This window comes from Denticeps clupeoides, chromosome 19 (assembly GCF_900700375.1).
Source record: "Denticeps clupeoides chromosome 19, fDenClu1.1, whole genome shotgun sequence".
Taxonomy (NCBI): domain Eukaryota; kingdom Metazoa; phylum Chordata; class Actinopteri; order Clupeiformes; family Denticipitidae; genus Denticeps; species Denticeps clupeoides.
This window is the reverse complement of record NC_041725.1, coordinates 17,743,805-17,768,688: the sequence shown is the minus strand read 5'-3', so window position 1 is coordinate 17,768,688 and position 24,884 is coordinate 17,743,805. Positions and strand designations below refer to the sequence as shown.

At 47.9% G+C, this 24,884-nt stretch overlaps 1 protein-coding gene across 1 annotated transcript; it reads right to left on the bottom strand.

Annotated features, from left to right (window-relative positions):
• Window positions 1-216: 216 nt before the first annotated feature.
• On the bottom strand, window positions 217-24,847 carry abca7 (ATP-binding cassette, sub-family A (ABC1), member 7). Its single transcript, XM_028962555.1, is given in 51 exon segments — window positions 217-1,669; window positions 2,164-2,407; window positions 2,785-2,877; window positions 2,960-3,063; window positions 3,795-3,929; window positions 4,026-4,167; window positions 4,937-5,043; window positions 5,115-5,177; window positions 5,325-5,448; window positions 6,309-6,438; window positions 6,561-6,684; window positions 6,836-6,980; window positions 7,658-7,773; window positions 7,849-8,026; window positions 8,105-8,274; window positions 8,368-8,442; window positions 8,728-8,833; window positions 8,920-8,952; window positions 9,041-9,135; window positions 9,613-9,805; window positions 10,355-10,447; window positions 10,542-10,666; window positions 11,757-11,902; window positions 12,179-12,202; window positions 12,333-12,447; window positions 13,822-14,024; window positions 14,098-14,155; window positions 14,589-14,815; window positions 15,505-15,642; window positions 15,825-15,964; window positions 16,474-16,571; window positions 16,573-16,606; window positions 16,690-16,861; window positions 17,252-17,365; window positions 17,442-17,646; window positions 18,244-18,465; window positions 19,202-19,424; window positions 19,536-19,712; window positions 19,796-20,001; window positions 20,344-20,541; window positions 20,852-20,968; window positions 21,087-21,226; window positions 21,832-22,069; window positions 22,148-22,240; window positions 22,331-22,525; window positions 23,148-23,269; window positions 23,518-23,645; window positions 23,719-23,860; window positions 24,022-24,115; window positions 24,212-24,354; window positions 24,747-24,847. Coding segments are annotated over 50 exon segments (7,137 nt in total). The 5' UTR covers window positions 24,278-24,354; window positions 24,747-24,847; the 3' UTR covers window positions 217-1,162.
• Window positions 24,848-24,884: the final 37 nt, after the last annotated feature.

The window sequence follows — 24,884 nt, the reverse complement described above, 5'->3', positions numbered from 1 at the left end:
ACACTGTCCATTCAAGTATTTTTAAAGCGACATTTGGTGTCACTTTTACTGTAACTAAAACATAATTCCTAAAAGAATGAATCACTGATTATATGCGGTTCAATATAGATACTATATAGATCTTTTTCTGAAAATATATTTCGGGTACAGGGTACATGTTCTTTTCTTTAGTTTTTTTAGATTTTTGGAATAGCAATTAGCAATCTGACACCAAGCTTGAACTTTAAAACATTTATTTATATATTAAAATTTCAAATATATATATATACACACACACACTGATTATACATTCACATTCAAGTAAATGACCCTTTACATTCTAATATTTGCGTTAACAGTGGTGGCCTAGCGGGTAAGGAAACAGACCCGTAATCGGAAGGTTGCCAGTTTGAACCCTGAACCACCAAGCTGGCACCTGGGTCCCCTTGATGCAGGTACCGTCCCCACACACTGCTCCCCGGGCGCCTGTCATGGCTGCCCACTGCTCACCAAGGGTGATGGTTAAAAGCAGAGGACACATTCACAATGACAATCACTTCATTTTCAATTTTCTAAGTTTCTTATTCTCTCTTCCTGTATTACCTAATGATTACCTACACAATGCAAGTCACTCATAGTGCATGCATGATTATGGGAGAAGAGGTTTATATTGCATCGTAATACTCTATAAAAAATAAAATCTGTCCTAATGAAGGCAGACTGGTCCGACAAATGAGCTGAATGGGTTGATCATGATCACCAGGAATAATTCGATCATGCTACACTGCGGCAGAATGGACCCCACGTGTAAAGAAACTCTATACAAACCGAACGGTTTGCATATGATTTTGTTTGCAAAGTGCTTCAGCCACCGTGCACCTACTTCACCCAAGACGTGGATCCTTGGAGAAAAAGCAGCAAACCTTAGAACAGGCTTATCCACTTCAGAACCACGGACTGAAGTAATGAGTGATCCAGGCAGTTAATCAAGATGCTCGGCGCTACTGACTGGCCATGATGGATTTTGAACATAATGCTGGGACGCCCGAGAACGGAGGGACCGAAAGAGACGAGGGTTCGGGTAGAAAGTGGACAAGGCACCAAACCATTAGACTCATGAGGATATCCAGCTCCAGACGAGGTCTTTTTTTTCCGCTCCCGTCCCCGTGTCGCCATGCGAAAGTCAGACCTTGCTGTCCTGAGTTGTCGTGCTCACCAGAAAGAGTTTGGCCGCGTCCTTGCCGCCGGAAGACGACGCCTTGCGCTTCGAGCTGTCGGGCGGGCCCTCCTTCCTGGGCCGTGACTGGGCCTGAAGGGATTTCTTAGGCTGCGGAATCCTTGTCATGGGTACGCCGCTGTCCTTGACCTCTTTGGATTTGTGTCCTTTAGACCTGGACTCAGACACCGCGCCAGTTTTGCCGGCGGGAGTTGCGCTGCTCGGTGAAGGTGGGTGACTCGGTTCAGCCGCCTTGTTCGGTGGGGACGACGGACTAGACCGAGACGTTGCGTGGTGAGGGGACGACTGGCTTGACTTGGCAGTGCTGCTTGGTGATGGGGGCAGACCAACTGGCTCAACCGATCGGAGGGGTTGGAGCGCACGGCAGTTTGGAGCAGCCGGAGTGCCGCCATTCACCGTCACCTCCGTCAGCAGATCGTCGTCACTTTGCTCCTTGGCAAAATTGACAAAGACCTGTGACAACAAACGTGACCTTGTCACTAACATATGACACATTTTGTTAACCTTCCAAAACCTACAGAGGTTTTACATTTATGGTAGTTTTCAGACAATCAGTAGTGAAGGGGACAGTCCCCCCCCTGGAGACACTAAGCGTCTTGCTCAGGGACACGATGAACCTGGGACTTTGTGGTCATCTGGTTCAGCGGTGAGTGTCTTACCCACCAGGCTACTGAGGGTGGTAGTGGCCTAGTGGGTAACACACTCGCCTGTGAACCAGGAGACCCAGGAACCCCACTTACTACCATCGTGTCCCTGAGCAAGACACTTAACCCTGAATGTCTCCATGGGGGGACTGTCCCTGTAACTACTGATTGTAAGTCGCTCTGGATAAGGGCGTCTGGTAAATGCCGTAAATGTAAAATGTAAAAATGTACCACCAACATGTTAAGAAAAATGGGTCCGAAAAATTTGCTTTTTTTTGTGATAAATAGATGCTTTTTTCCTACCTGGTCCAGAGTGGTCTGGGAGACGGAGTACTCGGCTACTCCCAGCTCCTCGTAGTTATTCGAGAGGATGTCAAAGACGTAGGCCAGAGAGCAGGCGTGGGAGGGCAGCTGGTACTGCAGGACGTTCTGGTGCCGCTCCTTCAGCTCGATGGCCGGGAAGGCGCGCCTGATGTAAGAGTCCACCGGACAGGGATCCTGCGTTGGGGCGCCGAGGCGCAGGATGATCGTGTAGCCGTCACCAAACCTGCACAGGGACAGCACGGGACGGGTGGTGGCACGACAATCACGCTGTCCAATAAAGCATTTACGCCAAAGCCCCGTCCACACAGGGACGGGAAAATTTCAATCCGATCTGGCCTTGCGTCCAGACGGAGACAGAATCTCAGGGACCCCAGAACCTTTATTTTGAAGTTTCGTAAAGTTTCAACGATGGCGGATAACACGTTCGGGAGAGTTACAGCGCCACCTACAGGTGTGGAGGGGGTTTAAAACAGCGTTCGGGATATTCTCTTCGTCGCCACAGGTACGAAAACATTTTAGATGATGCTCCCGTGTGGACACAAGCTTTCTACAATCTGACGATATGTCACCACATGGGGACACTGATCTGATTCATGGTACCTGTTCTTGAGGTGCTGCACCGTGCCCAGACACTGGAACCTGCCGTTCACCATGATGGCCATTCGTGTGCACAAAGCCTCACACTCCTCCATACTGCAGAAACACACGAAAAAAAATTGCGTCCTGTTACCAAACCGCACCGGGAAAAAAAAAAAAAATTGTTCCAAAACCAAACCTGTGAGAGGTGAGGACCACGGCCCGGCCTTCCTTGATGACGCTGAGGATGCAGTTCCAGAGGAAGCGCTTGGCTTTAGGGTCCATGCCTGTTGTTGGCTCATCCTGTGGAGAAGAGAAAGGAAACAACCCTTCCTCACGGTCTAAATTCCACATACAAAAACCCAGATCTAATATGTAACCGATTAATTAACACCTATTTCCACAAGCTCATGGCTTATATGTGGCTTATATACTTTTATAACTTCTAATAATAAAAGGCATATAAAAGTAGTTATATGTTTGTAATATACAGGGTGGGCCATTTATATGGATACACCTTCATAAAATGGGAATGGTTGGTGACATTGAACACATTTTATAAGTGGTCAGAAACTTGTAAATAACTCATGAAAGAATAAAGCTCAAGCACACCATTGTTTTTCTTGTGAAATTACCAATACATTTGATGTGTCACATGACCCTCTTCCTATTGAAAAAACTAAAGTTGGATCCAAGATGGCCGACTTCAAAATGGCCACAATGTCACCACCCATCTTGAAAAGTTTCCCTCCTCACATATACTAATGTGCCACAAACAGGACATTAATATCACCAACATTCCCATTTTATTAAGGTGTATCCATATAAATGGCCCACCCTGTAGTGGGTAACACACTCGACTATAAAACTGAGGACCCACATTCAAATCTCACTTACTACCATCGTGTCCCTGAGCAGGACACTTAACCCTGAGTGTCGCCAGGGGGGGGACTGTCCCTGTAACTACTGACTGTAAGTCGCTCTGAATACGGGCGTCTGATAAATGCTGCAAATGTAAATGTAGGTTTACCCACCAGGAACACTACAGGCGGCGCACCAATCAGAGAGATTGCCGTGGAGAGTTTCCGCTTGTTGCCCCCACTGTAGCCTCCGGCTTCGCGGTCCGCATACTGCGTCAGGCCCAGCTTTTTCACCCCCCAGTCAGCCACCTCAAAAGCAGTAAAAAAAATGGCTTTCATGCAACCTGCGACAGTTCCCGTGCCTCAGTCGCCGGTGTAAAAATGAACAGGGACAGCGCTGGTCACCTTTGCCACGTGATCCTCCGGAACCCCCCTCAGGCGAGCATAGAACTGCAGGTGCTCCCGGCCCGTCAGGAGGTCACTGATGGCATCGAACTGCGGGCAGTAGCCCATGAGCCGGTGCACCCTCTCCGTCTCCGTCTGCACGCTGCAGGGGGCAGCAGAGGACAGCACAGGCACAACAGACCGCACACGTCATGATGACATAATGACACGTTGGACACGTAACGAATGGTCACAACAGCCACAAAACACATGCGATGACTTGCAATTTGAGGAAAGTGCAGAAGACGCTGACACTAGGGTTGAAAATTAATCTCATAATCGATGCATTGCAGTGCATACGTGGACAATTCTGCATCGATGCAGTGCTGGACCTAATTGATTATATCATAATGCCGTTGGTGGATGCCATACGTGTTTTTACTTTTCGTTTTTTTTTTTTTCGCACAGCCGACCAAACTGTGATGCTGAATGTCCATGTGATGCTTTGATTTGTTCCAGTGAGCAGACGTCCATGTGAACGAGACCTTAAATACCATCTCAATGGGGTAGTTGAAAACTTAATATTTAAAAAAATGTAAAGAATAATTGAATTAAATCGTGAACCAGTGAAGGTTCACACCTGTAGCTGACAGGATGAGAACAAGGCATAATCGATATTGGTAGTAGCCTAGTGGGTAAGACACCAGGAGACCCAGGTTCAAATCCCACTTACTACCATTGTGTCCCTGAGCAAGACACTTAACCTTAAGTTGCTCCAGGGGGGGACTGTCCCTGTAACTGCTGATTGTAAGTCGCTCTGGATAAGGGCGTCTGATAAATAATGTAAATGATATTTTTTTATGCAACCTTGTTTCCAAGTGACATACTGTGCATCCATTGGGAAACTAGATGGGTAAAGAGGATCTCCTTGCCTGTGCTGGCTGAGGAATGCCTCTCCAAATGTGACGTTTGTGTCGCCGGTCACCATGCGGAAGGTGGATGTCTTTCCGGCCCCATTCACCCCGAGCAAGCCGAAACACTGACAAAAGACACAGGCGTGTGTTCACTGTCGAAGAGTTAAAATAGTGTGTTTGTGTGTCATGAGCTCACCTCTCCACGAGGAATCCCTAAACAAAGGCGGTCCACTGCCGGCTTCCTCCCTGCTCTGTACACCTGAACAGAACGTAGAACACACCTTACATTTACATTTACATTTACAGCATTTACCAGACGCCCTTATCCAGAGCGACTTACAATCAGTAGTTACACCCATGCAGAGGAACCAGAAGGCCCCTGTTGCTACCAGCCTCTAAGACTTGCCTTGCTCAGGTCTCTCATGATGAGAATGTCTCCCTGGGCCCTGCCATTCCTCACTCGGTCTCTCTCCCGCGCTACATCCTCATCCTCCGGACCAAGAGGGGGCAGTGTAGGATTGGACCACAGCCTGTGGGGAGGAGGGTGAGTGGGTAGTAGGTTATCACGTTTTGTCTCAGGAAGGTATTGCTGTGAATATGACCAACCATGGAAGAGTGAGAACATCCAGCCTTGGCCATTTGATTGAAAATGTCACTTAATGTCACAGCATTTAGATCTACTAATCTTGGGACAACGTTCACCACATGACCGTATGGGCAAATTTGGAAAATCTTACTAAATGAAAACTAAACTGAAAACTAAAGGGGCAGCGGTGGCCTAGCGGTTAAGGAAGCGGCCCAGTAACCGGCTCGAATCCCGATCTGCCAAGGTGCCACTGAGGTGTCCCCACACGCTGCTCCCCTGGTGCCCTGTCATGGCTGCCCACTGCTCACCAAGGGTGACGGTGCTTCTGCAGTGTTTCACAGTGACAATAACTTCACTAAAGGATGCCTGCACCAGAGATGGGAAATCACAACTCAGAAAAGTATGATCATATTTAATATTTGTAGCACTTCATTATCAATAGAGATAAAACTAAACAGAAACTTAACTCAAATTAGTGTTGACAGTCACTTTATATAAAGGTGGCATGCCATTGTAACCATAGTAAAATTCTTTCATGCCACAGAGTGTAATCCTCCCACTCGTACCTGTATGTTTCTTACCAACTTTCCACCCTCCACCAAGAGTTTCTGCTCACTAGAACCTTAGACTAACAAACCCATGCATCTGCATTTGAAAACGGAACGTAAATGGGCCGATGCTGCATTCGGTAATATCGGATAAACCCAGTCCTGTATTGATAAAAATGGGACGCAGAGTTCCTTTGTCAAATACGGGACAACGTGGCAACCCTAGACTTGATTTACAGTAGCTGAAACTACGGACCTGCACTTGATGAAAAACTTGTACTGCAGAAATATGGTGAACAGAAAGAACACAACTCCCTCCACGGCCATGGCAAACAGGTTCTTTCCCACAAAATCCCACTCCAGAGGGTCTAACTTCTGCTTGGTGCCTGGAAATAGCAAATTAGTAAATGACCAAATTAGGTAAGAACCATCGTGCTGCGTTTCATCGCATAATCCAGATATTGTACAATTATGATATATGGATATTGGATGGATATTGGAGACGGACCCAGTCGGTGAAAGGCATCGGACATGGCCTGGTTCTTGGCCATGTCAATCAGACCCCGCCCCAGACAGAAGTGTGGGAAGATCAGGAAGACTTTCTTCAGGATTTTGTTGACATCATTCAAGTGCTAGAAAAACAACCAAAAGATCCAAAAGAAGGACACGTCTGTGTAATAACAGTCTAGAATCGCACAGATCCAGATCAGACTCCTTAATTGGCTCAGAGGCTGAGAACGTTGAATGTAGGACTAGGAGATGGTTCTGAAGCTCTAACTTTACCTGATCTACAAACAGCTCCAGGACGAAGGTGGCAATGCTGCTGTTGATCCCGATGAAGAGGTTGACGGAGGTCAGTACGACGTATGCAGTGCTGGGGACACTGAACAGGAAGGATGCTGGGTACATGAGAGGAGTGATGGACCAGCTGTGGAGGAAATAAGACCAGCCAGCTTCAGAGATCACACTGACACCATAGTTAGCACAAAAAACATTTATAGTCGCTGTGGTTTTTGTATACGTCATGATTATAACAACCGAGCAGGCGACGGTGCCTTCACCAGGGGCCACGCTGTCAGGTGACAATTATTGACGATCAAATTCGTCAGTGACTATTTTTATTGTCCTTTTTTAATCGTCGCACCAGTACTGTGAAATGCTCTAACCTACACCCGTTATTCAGAAAGAAACAGGTTGTACACCGGAGCCAGGAATAGCAAATTTTAGATATGATCATGAACAGGTAGTTCATTATTATTATTGCATAAATAAAATATTACGCTATGATGTATATTTTGTCTTTAGGAATTGTGACGTAATTTCCGTACGGGAATCAATTTCAGGAAGCAGGATCTCAGGTAGCAACGGCCTTTGAGGTAGGAAGGTTTGAGGTAGGAACAATTCCTTACCACATTCAAATAAGTTCGTACTAAAGAACGCAACCTCACTGAATGGGAAACTTCCTGACTGAAGATGTATGGCAGCCTGGATAAATATTCCCATTTCTGTTAGTATGAGATAAACTGAAGCATACCATCTTCCCATTATTTTAATGAATAATGAGTGTCATGGAAATCTATAAGAGAAGGGACAGAAAGTTCTTACCCATACAGCAACAGCAGCAGCACCAGTGCAGGCAAGTTTGTTTCTGAGACGTAGGACTGCTGTTGGAAGCTGATGAAGATGAGGATGACCATAGTGGCTGGTACTGTGTAGTTCATCTGGAACGTGGGTAGAACAAACATTATAAAACAACATTTCTGTGCCTACGCCGCCATGGGCGTGTTATAACTCACAATGTCCCAGGTGTAGTTGGCCAGCCAGTATAGGATGGGTTTCACGCCACTGACGAACTGGAGGTGTTTGGCTTTGCTCACACGCTCCTCGATCAAGAACAGAACGAAGCTCGCTGGCACAAAGGACATGGCGAAAATGACACAGATGGACACCAGAACATCCACCGAAGTGGTCATCCTGTTCGAGAGTCAAGAAACAAACATGGGAATCAAGCCGCGGAAGAAACATCAGTCCTCCAGGAACAGAAGGGCTCACATGGCCATCTCTGTGAGTTGCTCCTTGGTGAGGTTCAGCGGGTGGTTGTAGGCGGTGATGCCGTGTCGTCTCCTCTCCACCCCGGGTGGCAGGCTGGCACGGAGGAGGCCGTTGTTCATGATGTTGACGAAGGACACCATGGCATGCCAGCCTTTGTTGTTGAACCACACCTGGCGAAGAACAGAGGCTTAACTCCAGGTGGAGGTCCCAGCACCGAGCATCAGCATGGTTATCACTCAGAATCACTCAGGTGGTGGACCTACCTTCACGTTCTGCTGTCGCGTCAGGCCGTTCAGAAACCCAGGTAACCTGTGCAGGAGCTGACCGAACGAACTGTTCTGCAGAACCAAGATAATTAAATTCACATCAGCGGCAGGTCTTTAGAAACACATAAAAATGAATCCATCGTGGGAACATCAAGAGTTGGAGGACAGAGGCCTAGTCCACACGAGGACACTTTTCTCTAAAATGAGTCAGGTTGGAGGTTGGGCTGATACGTCAGTGTTTTCACAAAAACATGGATGGGGATTCAGAGGACGAAGACTACGCGACATACAGGCCACAAACGCTATTTGAGTCAGAATTGGACGGATATCGAGAAATCCCTCGTCAAAGACCTTCACCTCGTCCACTCTGTAGCGCGTCTTGATCGCCACAACCGACTCCTCCAAGAGATGAACATCTGGGATTGCCTGGGACACTTTGCCACCGAGAGAAAAGCCGCCATATCTACAAAACAAGAAAGCATCCACATGAGCGCTTGAACTACCCTTCATCTCACAATGCAGGAGGTGGCACCTACAGACCTGACTCACCTGAATTCATTCACCCACTTCTTGGTCTTCATGCTGTGATGAAACACAAAGGCGTTATTTATGAGACGCGGAACATTTGCATCTGGGACTGGGGGCGGGACCGGTGTCTCGGGTGTCGCACCTTTTCTTCAGAATCTGTGGGTAGGTTTTCAGTAGGTAGTCGGAGACGTTGCGGCCCGTCAGGTTCTGCAGGATGTCTCCTGTGGTTCTCTTTACCTGTTTACGGGGGAAATGTTGAGTGGATTACGAAAACAGTTTCATCATGAGTCGCTTCCGAGGATGGTGACAGTACTGGGGACACGAAACCTGTAATTTGCATGATATGAGACGTTTGTTTAGCTCGCGGGAAGTGATGTAACCACCCTGTGAAAAACCGCCGTGGTAGATTTAGAGGAAGTCACCGGTAACAGAGCTCTACTGCCTACACCTGACAGCTAAAACAGACCTTGTTGAGGGACCTCGTCCCTCCGGCTGTCTGGCTGTAGATATTCATTTACATTTATATTTACAGCATTTACCAGACGCCCTTATCCAGAGCGACTTACAATCAATAGTTACAGGGACAGTCCCCCCTGGAGACACTCAGGGACACGATGGTAGTAAGTTGGGTTTGAACCTGGGTCTTCTGGTTAATAGGCGAGAGTGTTACCCACTAGGCTACTTCCACCCAAATGCGTGCGTCCGGCACCTCACCTGCGGAGGCGGTAGACCCCCGGCTCCATCGGGGCAGTCCGGCAGCATGCGGCGGACCCCCTCCGAGCTGCACTCGCACTGCGGCGAGGGCCCCCCCGCCGACCAGTTGCCCCGGCTCAGCAGCTGCCAGGTGGCGTAGGGCACGTGTGGCCTCTGGAACGCGGAGCTCTGTTCCTCTTCGCAGCCAGCAGCCCTGCGCGTTAAACAGCTTTAGACGTGCCGCTGATGATTAGTGTGTGTGTATTGGTTGTATTAGGCTACAAACGCAAGCTGGTTTGGTGAGATTCGTTGGTTATTTGATAAGCGGTTAGATTATGCGGAGGTAAGGTGATGGGAAGGGAATGATGAACAGCTCACTAGCAACTCCTCTAGCTCACTAGCAAAAATTCCAATAATGGCTGTATCAGGACAATGAAAACAGCAAAATACATATAAACTAAAAATATTCGTCATCTTGCCATCAACATTTAACAATAAAAAGAAAAATTAATATTTATTCAACGTTTTACACTAATACTAATACAGCTGTTAGTATGGGACACATGAAGCAGCATTAAGGGGTAAAATATTTTCAAAAGAATACTCATTCACAGCTCCTTTGGGCCTGATCCCAGGCTAATTCTTGTAATATGTTATGTTCTTACAGTATCTTCTGACAGTGGAACAACAAGCACGATTAGAATTTTCTTATCCTAACGTTGGACTGCTTAATGGAGTAGCATCGTGTAAATGTAGAACTTACACACTCCCATTCATACATTTGGTGCCAAAACCTGGCTGCTGTAGAAGAGCATCAAGGAGGTTCTCAACAGCAGGGTCCCCTGCAGCATCATTGCTGACCATTCAAAATAAAGAGGGACAAAAATGATGTTAGCAGCATAACAATACATGAAAAAGGTGTTGTCACCGCGTTAAACTACCGAAGTCACCTGAAGAACGTGTACTGCTCTCCGTACATCCATGGCTGGAGCTCCAGAGACGGGTACCTCCCGAACGGTGGAACGATCAGGCTGAAGAGCAGGGCGATCAGGACGAACACAGCAGGCAGCACGATCTGCAGTGTGTGAAGAAGTGCACACCAACCAGGTAACCGTCACCCCCCGCGTAGTTCAGTAAGCAATGCGAGTCAGTGCATCTTTGATGTAGGTTTCACTATCCTTCCATGGACCACCGTTGGAAGGTACCAAACTAGCGTTGTTTTCGTCAGTGAAATATATGACGAAATATCTTTGTCAACTAACCTTTTTGATGTGACTGAAACGAGACGCATAACAAAATATATCATATATTGTTGACGAATAAAAATGAGACTACATGGTTTACAAAATTTAAAACAATTGTAAAATGTCTCTTCACTTTTGCTGACGAAAAGAAGATGAGACGTCACTTCCTCAGTGCACATTCACAACGTTAATTCAATTTCAGGACAATTGCGGTGGATTGTCAGATGGCTGGCAGAAAATGAAGAAGCGATCTTTCTTTATTTCCTTAAACTGAAGTGAAAAAAACATAATGTGTGGGCAAAACACACAGAACAATTTGGATTGTCTTCCGTGCCTGGAATGGGTGTAGAGTATTCTTGAGTCAATAAGGTAACAATAATAATTGACTAAAAGAAAATGTTGTTCAAGTCTGTTCTACTTGGTGCTTGTACTATATTGACCTGGTTAAATATAATTGCATTCATAAAAAAAGAGACTAGAAGAATGTGGAGACCAGTTCAAAGCCTTGTTGGATAGGCCACTTATGTCTCTATTAAGTTTATATTTTTGCTTGAAGTTTGTCTATTTTCTATTTTTTTCCTCAGATCTTTATTGTAAACATATATATCTTTATTTGAGAGCTCGGGCCCAATCTCAGGACTGTTGTTATTGTTTGTATTGACTAAAACTAGACTAAAATAGTCATGCATAATTCTAAAATAAGACTAAAATGCTCAGACTTTTAGTCGCCTGAAACTTGACTAGACTAAAATAAGTCTGGACGAGACTAAAATGACAACTATAGTACATAAGTTCAGTGCCGGAGCTACGGTGTTGGAAATTCTCGGATTCTCTGAGTATTTATTACTATATGACCAGTGTTGTTTCACCTCCCTCTTTAATGCTGTGACTGACTGGTATTCTGCATGTCCATGGTGGTACCTGAGCAAAGAAACCTCTCCTGCTGCGGCGGGCGTACAGCCACCGCTTGACGAAGAGCGCCCGCAGCTGCTGCCACGTCAGGCGCCACCCTGTGCGGGGCGTACCCCCTCTCCCCTCCCCGCTCAGCAAGTCTGTCTCCTTGGGCTCTGGGGGCGGAAACAACATGACTCAATGACTTCTCTCTACAAACTTCCCCTTCCTCGTAAGCGATCACTACCTGCCCAGGCGCAACTTCGAAAGTGTTCTGGCTACAGAACAGAATGAGGCTGCAGTGTATACACCAACTTTCTGCTTCTGTATATACTCTGCATACGGACTGGAAGTGACCCGTAAGGTGAAAACGTGAAGAAGCTCCTGGACTTAAGTGACACTGAGAGAGGGAGGATGCTTCTATTGTTGGCAGTCATGTAAACAAGGCGTACCTTGCTTGAATGGACGTTTCCTCCCTTGCAGCAATTGAGGAGAGAGAGGCCAATTAGTGAACTGGCCACACACACACACACACACACACACGGCCTGAGCCAAGGCTCAGTGTGTTTCTAAAAAGGGCAAATGGGTCAGGATGACATTGTTTACCTGGCTCGCGCTCCTCAGGCGGCTCCGCCCGCTGTTGCTGTGGTTCGGTCGGGGGTCTCGTGGCCTCGTCTGGGTCCGCATCCACGCCCGTCTCCTCGGCAACCTTCAAGAAGATCTCCAGACGAACAGGGATGTGGACGTGACAAAATTCAAAATTTGTGATTCAGAATTATGCCAGGGTTCAAACACTGCATTGTGATTGGGTGGTAGTTTGTGGTACTGTGTGGTAGTAGCCTAGTGGGTAACACACTCGCCTATGAACCAGAAGACCCGGGTTCGAATCCCACTTACTACCATTGTGTCCCTGAGCAAGACACTTAACCCTAAGTTGCTCCAGGGGGGGACTGTCCCTGTAACTACTGATTGTAAGTCGCTCTGGATAAGGGCGTCTGATAAATGCTGTAAATGTAAAATGTAAATGATTGGCCGAAACAGCAACACGGGTCACATTCGAATATGTGTATATGTGTATAGCAGCAAAAACATGCAGCGACCGGCAGAACTTTAGCTGCTTTAAAGTTTAAAAAAAAAGCTGAATCTTGAATCAGAATTTTTTGCCGCTTTGTGCACTTAAGTCCCTTAAATGTGTCAGTGGCTGACATTAACTTTGAGGAGCAGTGCCAGGTCAAGGTCAGTGTTTTATGGACCATTCAGTATTGATTATCGATCGTTACCAGGGAAGAATGTGATCGTGATTTTGTACATTTATTGCCCACCCACTTTACAGACCCACTTATAATCCCAGTTCCAAATTGTAGCCCATCAGCTGCTGGTTCTACACCCAAAGCACCAATGCTGACCTGTTATTGCACACACAAGGTGTGGCCTGGAATGTTGTGCTGTTACCAATGTACAACTAATGCTGAATAGGCAATCAATTACAATACAAAACATTTCAGCAGGAAGCACCATATGTGTCTGGGTATGTTTAGAAAAATTAGTTTTTCCACGATGACCAGTGCAAAAATCCTATAATATCTAGAGGACTGTAAAATATAATCTTGCTAAGGTGAAACTCAGTAAACTGGGAAATTGTAAATAAATGTGTGTATCTGTGGCACTAAAATGTCCCGTGAAACACCACGTCTCAGTGAAATGGCTGGTATTTTTTTTGCATAGTCCTGCATGCAGACAGACTACATTTACATTTACATTTACCAGACGCCATTATCCAGAGCGACTTACAATCAGTATTTACAGGGACAGTCCCCCCCTGGAGCAACTTAAGGTTAAGTGTCTTGCTCAGGGACACAATGGTAGTAAGTGGGATTTGAACCCGGGTCTTCTGGTTCACAGGCGAGTGTCTTACCCACTAGGCTACTACTAGGCTACTAGGCTACTACATGCACAGAAGACTTTATTCTGTGTATGCACATAGCTTCACTTGGCGTACCACATGCATATCATGCAACGCAAACTGCCATCACAGTGACAGTGTCACAGGAGTCACAGTGCGGGTCAGGGCGTGGCAGGTCACCCCCCTCCTCACCTCCTCCAGCGTGGTGTCTGACAGCCCGTAGCTGCTGATGCCCAGGTCCGCCTGCCGCTTTTCCAGCTCGGCCAGGAAGAGCGCCAGGCCCCCGTCCGTCGCGGACGAGTTGGGCAAGTTGATGACGGCCTCCCTGCCCAGGTCCTGCACCAGCCTGGCCTCAGGAATGTGGTGCTGTGCCAGGGCCACGACGGCGAGAACATCTGCAGGGGACATCAACGTTATGTTTCATAATTTATTCATCCAAATGCAAGACGCATGTTTACCGAGGCTCACCTGGACCATTTTCCTCACTTCCCAATCCTGTGTCGTCACTTAAAGATGAGTCACTGTCCTGAAAGTGAGACGAGAAGACCTTCAGGTGAAGCTTTCCAAGAACATGGAGTATATCTTAAATTAATGTGTTTAGTGGAAGCTGATATGTGACATTTGGCACATGTACAATTACATTTACAGCATTTACCAGACGCCCTTATCCAGAGCGTCATACAATCAGTAGTTACAGGGACAGTCCCCCCCTGGAGACACTCAGGGTTAAGTGTCTTGCTCAGGGACACAAGTGGGGTTTGAACTTGTGACTCTGTGGTCTTCTGGTTCATAGGTGAGTCTGTTTCCAACTAGGCTACTACCACCAGGGTGGCCGAAAATGTTCATGCCAGGAAGGGACAGGACTGATTTGGAAACAGACCCGCAGCTCAACAGTTTCCATTTCACGAACATCAGATGCAGTGGAACAATGGAACGGTTCCAGATTGCATGGTTCCCACCTTGCTGACCGGGGGAAGAGAGAGCTTCCCAGCACTCGTACTGGCGCTGGGCGCCCTGCTCTCCACCTCCTTCTTGACCACGGTGAGGTAGTATCCCGTGCCCAGACGGGCCTTGAGGAAGAGGGGGGAGCCGCAACAGCACAGCTTTCCGTGGGAAATGATGGCAATGCGGTCGCCCAGCAGGTCCGCCTCATCCATGTAGTGGGTGGAGAGGATGATGGTGCGGTCTGGATAAGATCAGATAATACACCAATAGATGTGACTCTTGTACAGTGTTGTTTTCGGCAACAAAACAAACCATTATCACATAATGAAAATGTGACAAGACGTAAATGCTGGTCATGTGATGTTAACTATAACAAAACATATTATGTAATATTGTTGCAGAATAAACACAATGATAAACGTAGTTTGCTTTGATGAAAACAAGATGTTATTTCCTCTAATTTAATCACGTTATTATTTTTATGCAGCATTTCTCTTTCCTGTGTCATGCATTATTTATATTTCATGATGCTTGTGGTGGGTTTTGGACCATTGGACAGTTTCTTTACAATAAGTTAACCTTGTTTTAATCATGAAATGGATTTTGCTAAAAGAAAATATTGTTTTTGTTTGTTGTACTAGGTACTTGTACGACATTGACTGGGTTAAATAGAATTGCATTTCTAAAATACAACTAAAACTAGACTAAAAACTAGACTAAAATAGAGGAGACTAGGACAAACAAAAATTGATAGCATAACGCAAAGACTAGACTAAAACTAAGACAGGCTGCCAAAAACAACTTAAGTCTTGTGACTCTAAACAATGTAATTATTATAATATAAAGTGATGCAGCATCACAGTCATTACATAGTGACATAGTTGCTCAGAAAACCTGGTCAGTGCTGGCATAGTAAGCAGCACTAATGACCTTTACGGTACTTGAGGAGCAAGTCCCAGATTCCACGGCGAGAGTAAGGGTCCACGCCTGCTGTGGGCTCGTCCAGGACCACCACCTTGGACCCCCCGATGAACGCGATGGCCACTGACAGCTTCCTCTTCATGCCCCCTTCACATCGCACAACAGACAAAGGAAGACAAAACACTAAACACGTAGCTTGTTGGGGTGACACACACACACACACACACACACACACACACACACACACACACACACACACACACACACACATATATATATATATATATATATATATATATATATATATAAAATTATAGATGTATAATTACCAGACAGGTTCCGGGTTTGCTCATGGCGTTTATGGAGCAGCCCCACGTCATCCAACAAAGAGTTCAACTCCCCCTTTACCTCAGAGTTGGAAAGGCCCTTCAGACGACCGTAGAACCACACGTGCTCCTCCACAGTCAGGCTGGGGAGGGGGGCAACATTGAGACAACAGTGGTTTATGTTTTCCAAAGAATGACTTTTTACTGCAGCTGCTCTTTGCAAAACCGAAAGTTAACATTAGTAAACAGTAAAATTCTGCAAAAGTGAAGTGAAGTGATTGTGATACACAGCACAGCACATGGTGACACAACAAAATGTGTCCTCTGCTTTGAACCATCACCCATGACAGGCGCAGCAGTGTGTGGGGGCGGTGCTTTGCTCAGTGGCACCTCAGTGGCACCTTGGCGGCTCGGGGTTCGAACCAGCAACCTTCTGATAACGGGGCCGCTTCCTTAACCGCTAGGCCACCACTGGCCCAATTAGTCCCATATACGCAATCATATTCCATATTGATGAATGCATGATAAATCTATGAGAATTGAATGCATGAATTCATTTGAGTGTTTTTTATTTAAATTTCAGAAAACTGAACTATGAACTACGGAAAACCGTTAGTGAATAATCCTGTGAATCCTTTTCTGATGGCCTTACATGTCGAAAAGCACGTTGTGCTGTGGGCAGACGCCCAGGGTCTTCCTGATGGTGTCCATGTCTGAGCGGATGTCCATGCCCTTGATGTACACGGTCCCCGCCGTGGGGGGGGAACAGTCCGGTCAGGATGGACCTGGCAGTGGGAAGCAGGAAGTCTGTCAGACAGACACGCCGCAGCTGCACCAGGTCGCATTTTTACCAACACAAACACCTTACAGCGTTGTCGTCTTCCCGGCGCCGTTGTGCCCCAGGAAGGACGTGATCTGGCCCTCGTAGAACTTCAGGTTCAGATGGTTGACAGCCAGCTTGGCCCCCTTCTTGTAGATTTTGACCAGATTACGAATGGCGACCCCTAATATAAGATGAGAGGGCTCCGGCTCCAGGTGATCTGATGGAAACCGAAGAGGAACTTCATAAGAACTCAATCATGCAGACTAAAATAGTTACGGATAACTCTGACTAAAATAAGACTAAAATGCTCGGACTTTTAGTCGACTGAAACTTGACTAGACTAAAATGAGTCTGGACGTGACTAGGACAAATAAAAACTAAATTGATAAAAGATAAAAGATAGAGGAGTCCAGTGAATCCTATGTTTCTTTTCGTTTCCTGTTTTTAAGGGGATTTTATTTATCTATTTATTTCGTCTTTTTATCTTCTTCTATAGTTCATTAATGTATTATTGCCTTGGATCAAATTAGTCTTAAAATCCAATATACAATGGGGAAAAGGGAAAAAATGAATGCCAGTGTGGACAAAAACCATCACAGATCTTCACCTTCTGGCTCGTCTCTGGGCGTTGGCGGAACGGGCAAGCCGTACTCCAGCGGGACCCCTCCCCAGTAATTCAGCTGGAAGATGAAGTACCACGGTTTCGGAATCCCAAATTCGCCTGAAACGACGCGAATGACGTCATTCCCAGACCTCCCATCGCCTCTTCCCGAAAACAGCCGCCCGCTGCTGCTTACCGGGGAAGACGGCCTCGATGTACCAGGTGATCACGCCGTAGATGAGTGCGTCCGCGTACAGGAGCAGGATGGAGATGCTGAAGCTGTAGGTGTCTCCTTCGGTGGGGCTGTTCGGCAGGTTGAACCACTGGATGCCCACGCCCTGCTCCTCGTATTGGGAAAAATACTCACAGCCAAAGCCAAAGGCCACCGGGGACAGGAAACTCTGCGGCAAAATTAAAAAAATTAACTCAACTGGGCAAATGATTTTAATGATATTACAAAACTGAATTATGTATGTTACTTGTATAATATATGTATTTACAGCTGAATTCCTGAAGCTTCTTCTAGACAGATTCAGCTTCATTCCCGGAATGTCACGAATCAGGAATGGTCGGGATTTATTTGTGACTGTGCATCATTTAAAAAAGGATTAAAGCATGAAGCACGCGCTACGTGGGGATCCGTTCGCGCCCAGGGCGTGGAGCAGGCTCGGGTTCACGCCACTCCCAGAAATGAAAGCGAACACCTGCGTGCAATGAATACAGGTCTGCTGACGCAATCCCGGCAAATCTCGGCACGCCTTTAACACTTTGTTTGTGTAAGAGCGAGCTGGAGCTGAACAACGCATCTTCCACACATTTGCACACGAGGATGAAGATGTGCCCTGTTCATTTTTTTTTTTTTTGGTCTCCCCTGTCACACCCTTCACGACTAGGACTGAAATATTAAAAGCTGGTTCACTGAGAACCTCATGGCTTCATGAATCTGCCAGTCATGGAGAGGTGAAGGGTGTGACGGGGGGTAAAGAGGAAGTTCTCACAGCGAGGATGCGGTGAGTGCTGGTCAGATGGTCTCTCCAGGCCACACACAGGACGTAGGGCAGGTAGAGGGAGAAGTAGATCAGGCCCCCGCAGGCGGCAGCCAGGTTCGCCCGAGAGAAGAAGGTGCTGATGAGGAAGCACTGCATGATGGTTGCCGTGGCAAAGGCAGACAAGAAGAAGAAGACCACCGTGGGGTCACTGTAGGGCAGGATATCCCCCCACTGCAACAAAGAAAGCCACAGAGTTTTACTTTAAGGTCGACTATTAAGAAAATTTGAGTATTTAACATTAATACAAGTTCCCCCAGCCTGTCTATGGTCCTGTAGTAGCTAGAAATGGCGATCAGTGTAAAGAGTGTTCTGTTCATTCTGCTTCACCGTTTAGAGAGCAGCAGCTCAGACAGTCGAATCTGGAATTTGTCCCCTTATGACATCATAAGGGGAAAGGTTACCTCCCGTTTCTCATGCTTTTCCCGCCCCTCCCCTGAAACAGTATCTCCACCGACCGTCATGACTTCCAAACGTGAGAAGCATTGCTGCCGCTCGGTGACTGGATGTAAAAATGGGGCACGAATGTATTTTTTAAGTTCCGTCATGCGAGACTCTGAAGAACCAGTGGGTCATTTTATTTTTCCTGGAAAAAAACGCGACACGACTTCCTGTCTGCACCAAACATTGTGGCTGGTGAACAGTGTTGATTTCATTTCCGCGAATGTCTCCTCAACTTCTATTGGCTGCTCTCCTCCTCGTCCCGCCTCTCTCCCCCTCATTAGCATTTAAAGCTACAGACACCGAAACGGTGCGTCCTGGGAAATCTCATTGTGGGACTGGATCAAAGTGGCCATAATTCTGCACCACGGCTTCAAAGAGACTTCAGATACAGCATTAGGGGACAACTAATGTCAGGGGACCTTTGACGCTCTTATCCCAATCACACACATACACACAGCCTCCCTGCCTTAAGTACTCCGATGAGGAGGATGGCGCTAATGAGGAAGGGAACAATGCTGCTGATGAACCAGCTAAGCCACAGCATGGCTGAATTCAGGCCCATGATCTTCATGGTCTCCTTTAGCCGCGCCTCCTTCTCATAGACCACGCCCTTAATGATCATGGCCACCGAGTAGATCCACGCAAGGGTCATGAAGAGCGGCAGGGAGCGGTTCAGCACACGCAGGAACCTGATGACGCACAACAGTTTCATGATTAAAAACTTAATTAATGCTAATCTTCTGGATTTAGAAGGTCCACATGGGTGATATGAAATAAGAAGTAGGTTCCTCAGGCCTCACACATCATCCACGTAGCAGGGGTACGGCATCTGCTGCAGGTAGACGCCGGTCTGCTGCTCCCTGCCGGTCATCACACGGGCCAGCGCTCGCTCCACCAGGTCCTGGATGTAAACAAACCCGCCCCAGATGTAGCGCATGTCACTGAAGGGCTCAGCAGCGGGACCAGGGTCCCAGAACCTGATGGAGAAGCCAGACAAGCAGGGTCTTCATGGGGCTGTCACACAAATACTGCCACACGCTGGCCAGAGAGACACACGCACTTGTCTTTGATCTTGTTGGTCCGTGTGACGTCATCAATGTCCATGCGTATCTTGTAGGACACGTGCACAGGCAGGGACGGGGACGAAGGGTCTGGCAGCAAGAAAACGACACCCGCCCAGAACTGCCGGTTCTCCAGCAGCTGCAGCGCCCGGGAAACCAGCTGCCCCTCCGTCGCCAGACCCTCCAGCTTGTTGAGAGAAAAGCACTGAGAAAAAAAAACACACACACACACACACACACACACATTTACATTTACAGCATTTATCAGACGCCCTTAAACATCTTTAAAGATTTTACTTTTTTGGTTTTAGAGATTTAAACCCATTTTATCTCACCAGTATTAAACAAGAAAGCATATTAGTAGTTTTTACCAAAAATTATATATATGCACACACATATAAGTATTGCATTACATGGATCAAAACGACAATTGAAAAATTTCAATTGCCGTTTTGATCCATGTAATACAATTTTTATATATTTATGTGTGTATATACTGTATTTTTATTTTTGAATGTTTGCGTGAATACATGTGTGTGTGGTGCACCTGGGTGATCTGTGCCAGTGTGCTGATGCTGCTGTTAAAGTCCTGGTAGAGGTCTAGCCAGGTGGGCGTGGCTGCCTCCCCTGATTGGGTGCCTGGTTCGGGCGTGGACAGGAAGCGTGCAATGCGGCCTGCAGTCCAGGACGTGTTGACCAGTCGCATGTTCACAAGCACGGCCACCTCAGGACGCCTGAGCAGGTCCTGGGCACAGAGCACGCACACACACACACACACACCAGAAAAGTGAGACTAACTACATTAGGGCTACACAACTGAAAATTAAAATAAATACATTTTAATAAATATACAATTTAATCACAACAATATTCTCAACTATAATGTAAAACATAAAAAAAAAACTATTTGTTAGAAACAAAATCAAGGGCAAGAGCAAAAGCAGAAGCAGATGTGAGAGGATGTGGTGAAGGCACAGCCACAAGAACCCAACACAGCAGCACGGGCTTTTAGAAGAAGCTCCACTGCCGATCAGATGAAATATCAAAGATCTGACCTGCAGCAGGCGGACCTCCGCGCTGCTCTCCATGAAGGCCTTCACACGAGGTCCCACCTCCTCCCACGCACCCCTCAGGTTCTCCAGGATCTGCAGGTCCTGAAATGTCCTGTTCACCTGGAGTCCAGGACAGAGAGAATGTCCTGAAGCTCCACAGGCAACCTGTGGCTCTGTAATAGCAGCGTACTGCTGCATTCAAGCACATGAAATCAGAACCGTGTCGTGCAGGAAGCACCTCGTTCATGACGCTGCGAGTGACGGGAGTGTCTGGCGCGTACAGCAGCTTCCCGGCGAAGAGCGGCTTGATGCCTCGCCACACGATCCGGGAGAGTGGGTTCGACTCCAGGCCCTCAATCAGGCTTTTACAGTAGGGAGCTGCAGCCCCAAACAAGACGCACAACCAGAGATAGGACATCTACATTAGATAAAACATGATCAATAACATCTCGTCGGTACTAAGACCGCTCCGGGGCCGTGGCGGCCCGGCGGGTTCGAATCCCGAGCTGCCAAAGTGCCATGGAGATCCCCTCGATGAAGGGTAACGAACACGCTGCTCCCCGGCGCCTGTCATGGCTTCCCACTGCTCACCAAGGGTGAGGGTTCAATACAGAGGACACGTTTCACTGTGGGGCTAAGTTAAGTGAAGTGAATGTCACATGTGATACACAGCAGCACAGCACACGATGCACACAGTGAAATTTGTCCTCTGCATTTAACCCATCACCCTGAGTGAGCAGTGGGCAGCCATGACAGGCGCCCGGGGAGCAGTGCGTGGGGACGGTGCTTTGCTCAGTGGCACCTCAGTGGCACCTTGGCGGGTCGGGATTCGAACCGGCAACCTCCTGATTACGGTGTACTTCCTTAACCGCTAGGCCACCGCTGCACAAAAGGATCCGTGGAGAATGCGGGCGTCACATGTGCCAATTAATCACTTTAAGTATCAAGTAATTAGCAGATAAAAATTGTGAAACGGCGCTCACTTGTGACGTTGTCCTTCTCCATGTCGGCATCCTCAGTGCCGTTTTTGCCGAGGAACGACTTAATGTCCTGGTCCTCGTACCAGTTGAAGGAGGGGATGCGCTCGCCGCCCGACTCTGGGTGTCCGCACACGATTCGGGAGAAGGCCCGGAAACTGTCCCGCGGCTCGGCCGACCGGCGCTCTGGGGTCAGGAGGCGGAGCTCCGCGTTCAGGTCGGAGAAGCTGGACAAGGCCGATATCTGGAACGGGGAACAGGGCGCGGGAAAGTCAGAAAGATAAAAACCGAGCCAGGCGTGCCGCAGAGGACAGCGACTCACGTGGTCTAACGTGGCCGCCACCTCTCGGGACGCGGAGATGACCGCCTGGCTGAGGACCCGCAGCTCTGCAGCATTCGCCCGAAGCCGGTCCCTCTATGGGCAACGAGAAGACAACGCGACGTTGTTACACGTGCTGTTACACGTGTTGTTAAGATGTCCCTCCGGAACGTTGCCGGCTCTGACCGTGAAGATGCGGCTGTAGTCGAGCTGCGAGAGGAACAGCTGCTCCGCCCGCTGCAGGACGTCGTCGGGAAGGCGGCACAAACTCTCCTGCAGCTCGGCCATGGAGTCGGGCCCCTCGGCCGCCACGAAGCGGGACAGCAGCGTGGCGTTGCACACCAGGTCTGACAAACTCAACCCCGTCCCCACCATCGACACCTGAAAAGGACGCAGGCCACCTCAGACAGGACTTTGTTTAGGGCAATAAAAATAAAACCGATGTTAAACAATGATGCAATTTACAGGAATTAAATTTATCAAAGCTTGATAAATTATGCTTGGTGGTTGATTTAATGATTTCAAAGTTGGTTTATTGTCAGTACGACAGTATACACAGTATACCGTGTATTGAAATAATGTTTCACACAGACCCCCCATAGTGCAATCATAAAAGAAATATATATACACACACACACACTAAACTAAACTATAATAACTAAAACTAAAGTTTAAATACTGTACAGTATCTCTACGGGAGAAAAGTAAAACTTTTCTGTACAATGAACAGGTCGTACAGACATAACTGGACAACACCGTGTAGGATGCTTGTAAGTAGATACGTTGGATATTTCAAACTGGACACACAAGACAAGAGAAACATGTGCAAAATGGGCAGGAACAGGGAAAAATACAACCCCCCTGCCCGTCTTCCGTAAATCCACGAACCATCGTACATGAAGGCGAAAAGATCCGCTTTCACGCTGTTTATCTTCGACTGCAGGGCCGCGGCTAGGATTTGAAGGTCAAGGTCAAGGTAAGGTCAAGGTAAAAGCTGCCTTACCACCTGGAAGTTGAGCCGAGCCCCCAGTAGCCGGTCCAGGGAAGAGCGGGGAAGACTCCCGTTGACCAGGAGGAAGGTTGAGAAGGTCTCGTTGGCTCTGAGATACTCTCCTACAGGCAGGTCTGTCCAGGGAAAGACATGCAGAGTTTACATCTGGAAGTAACCGCGCTCACAAATTACAGGCTAATCACCATTCATTTTCGGTTCTACCAGAACCTTCCATGTTAATGGGGGTTAAGAGGATTACAAAAGATACCTTGTATCATTAAGTGATAAAAATATGAAACCAAGGCCACATATCATGATACTTATTGAGGGAAAGAACTGGAGATAAATGAAATCTACTGAAGTAAAGCAGAAATAAACGAACTTGGCCATGCTTCAGGCCTCTCTCCAAGCCTCTGGGCGGCCTCCAGGAGCTCCTGTAGACCAGACAAGGCAGTCTGATTGCCACTGTAGGCCAGGACGGTCCTCAGATCGACGAAAAGCCGCGACAGTCTGCGGAAGCGGATAACAGGGGTCAGATCGTGGTCAGTGAACCTGGTTTTCCAGCACACGGACGAGCACCCACATGGAGTTGTCGAAGTTGCCCACTTGGCTGGGCGTTTCTCCGGCCGTGGGCTGATGGAAGCAGGGGTTGTGGATGTTGCATACGATGCCCTGCACCCACGCCAGCGTTCCAGCCGACGGCAGGGCTTTGTTGGGGAAATGACCTGCAGAGGAGAAAATAAAAAAGCAACCGGAGCATGCCACCGGGAATTAATCTCGCCATGCTAATCAGCTTATGTACACTCCCAGGCCTGAGCGCCACAACTTCTCAGCATTGCCCACGCCCGTATACGTTAACGAGTCCGCTTTCAACCGCCCAACTCACATTGGCTCTGCTCGTAGGGCGGGTGAGAGTGCCGTACGGAGATGAGGATGAGGAAGAGGAAGAGGGGCCACAGCAGCTCGATGATCAGCTGGACCTGCACACAAAACAACCAAACACTCATCACGTCCTGCTCCAGCGTCCGGCTCCAGACCTGCCCAGGATGGAGAGGGGGCCGCAGGCCAGGGGTCACCTTGTTCCTCCGCCGATGGGCGACGTTCTTCCAGAGGAGGAGCCACAGCTGAGTGCAGAAGCCCATGGTGCGAGCCGGAGGGCTACTGGGGGACGAGCAGGATCCACATTTTCACGTCGCTCGACTTATTTCAGGCAGGTGATCTGCTAAATGAAAGCGACTGTGTGTGTGTGTGTGGCACTGCTGCCCATCACGACTTGATCTCGAAATCCCTTAATTATCCTAATTGCCTTAGCTGGCAGGCGGGCAAATTAATCTCCACCCAACATGCAAGCAGCAACAGTCCAAAAAAATGTCGCCTGCTCGGTAAATTCGGCATTTATTTATTTTTTTTACATACAATAAAACACGGCGTTCAAATTCCAATTTTAACGTATTAAAAGTTACAGCCGACATCCTGCCCGGTGTCCCGGCCCGACATCCAGCCCGGTGTCCCGCCCGGTCCGGTCCGGTCCGCCACGGCGCCGACGCGAACGTAACGCGCGACATAAATTTGAAATTCATTACGAGAATAATTTCCGTCGATTTTTCCTACCGTGTCCGACAACCAGCGGCTCTCCCGGCTGCGGCGAAGTCATCCGCTCCGGATCCATGGCGCGTCCCCCATCGCCGGTGAGGTCCGCCGTATTTCCGCACCGCCCCCCTCGGCGCCGCCGATTGGTCCGTCGAGGAT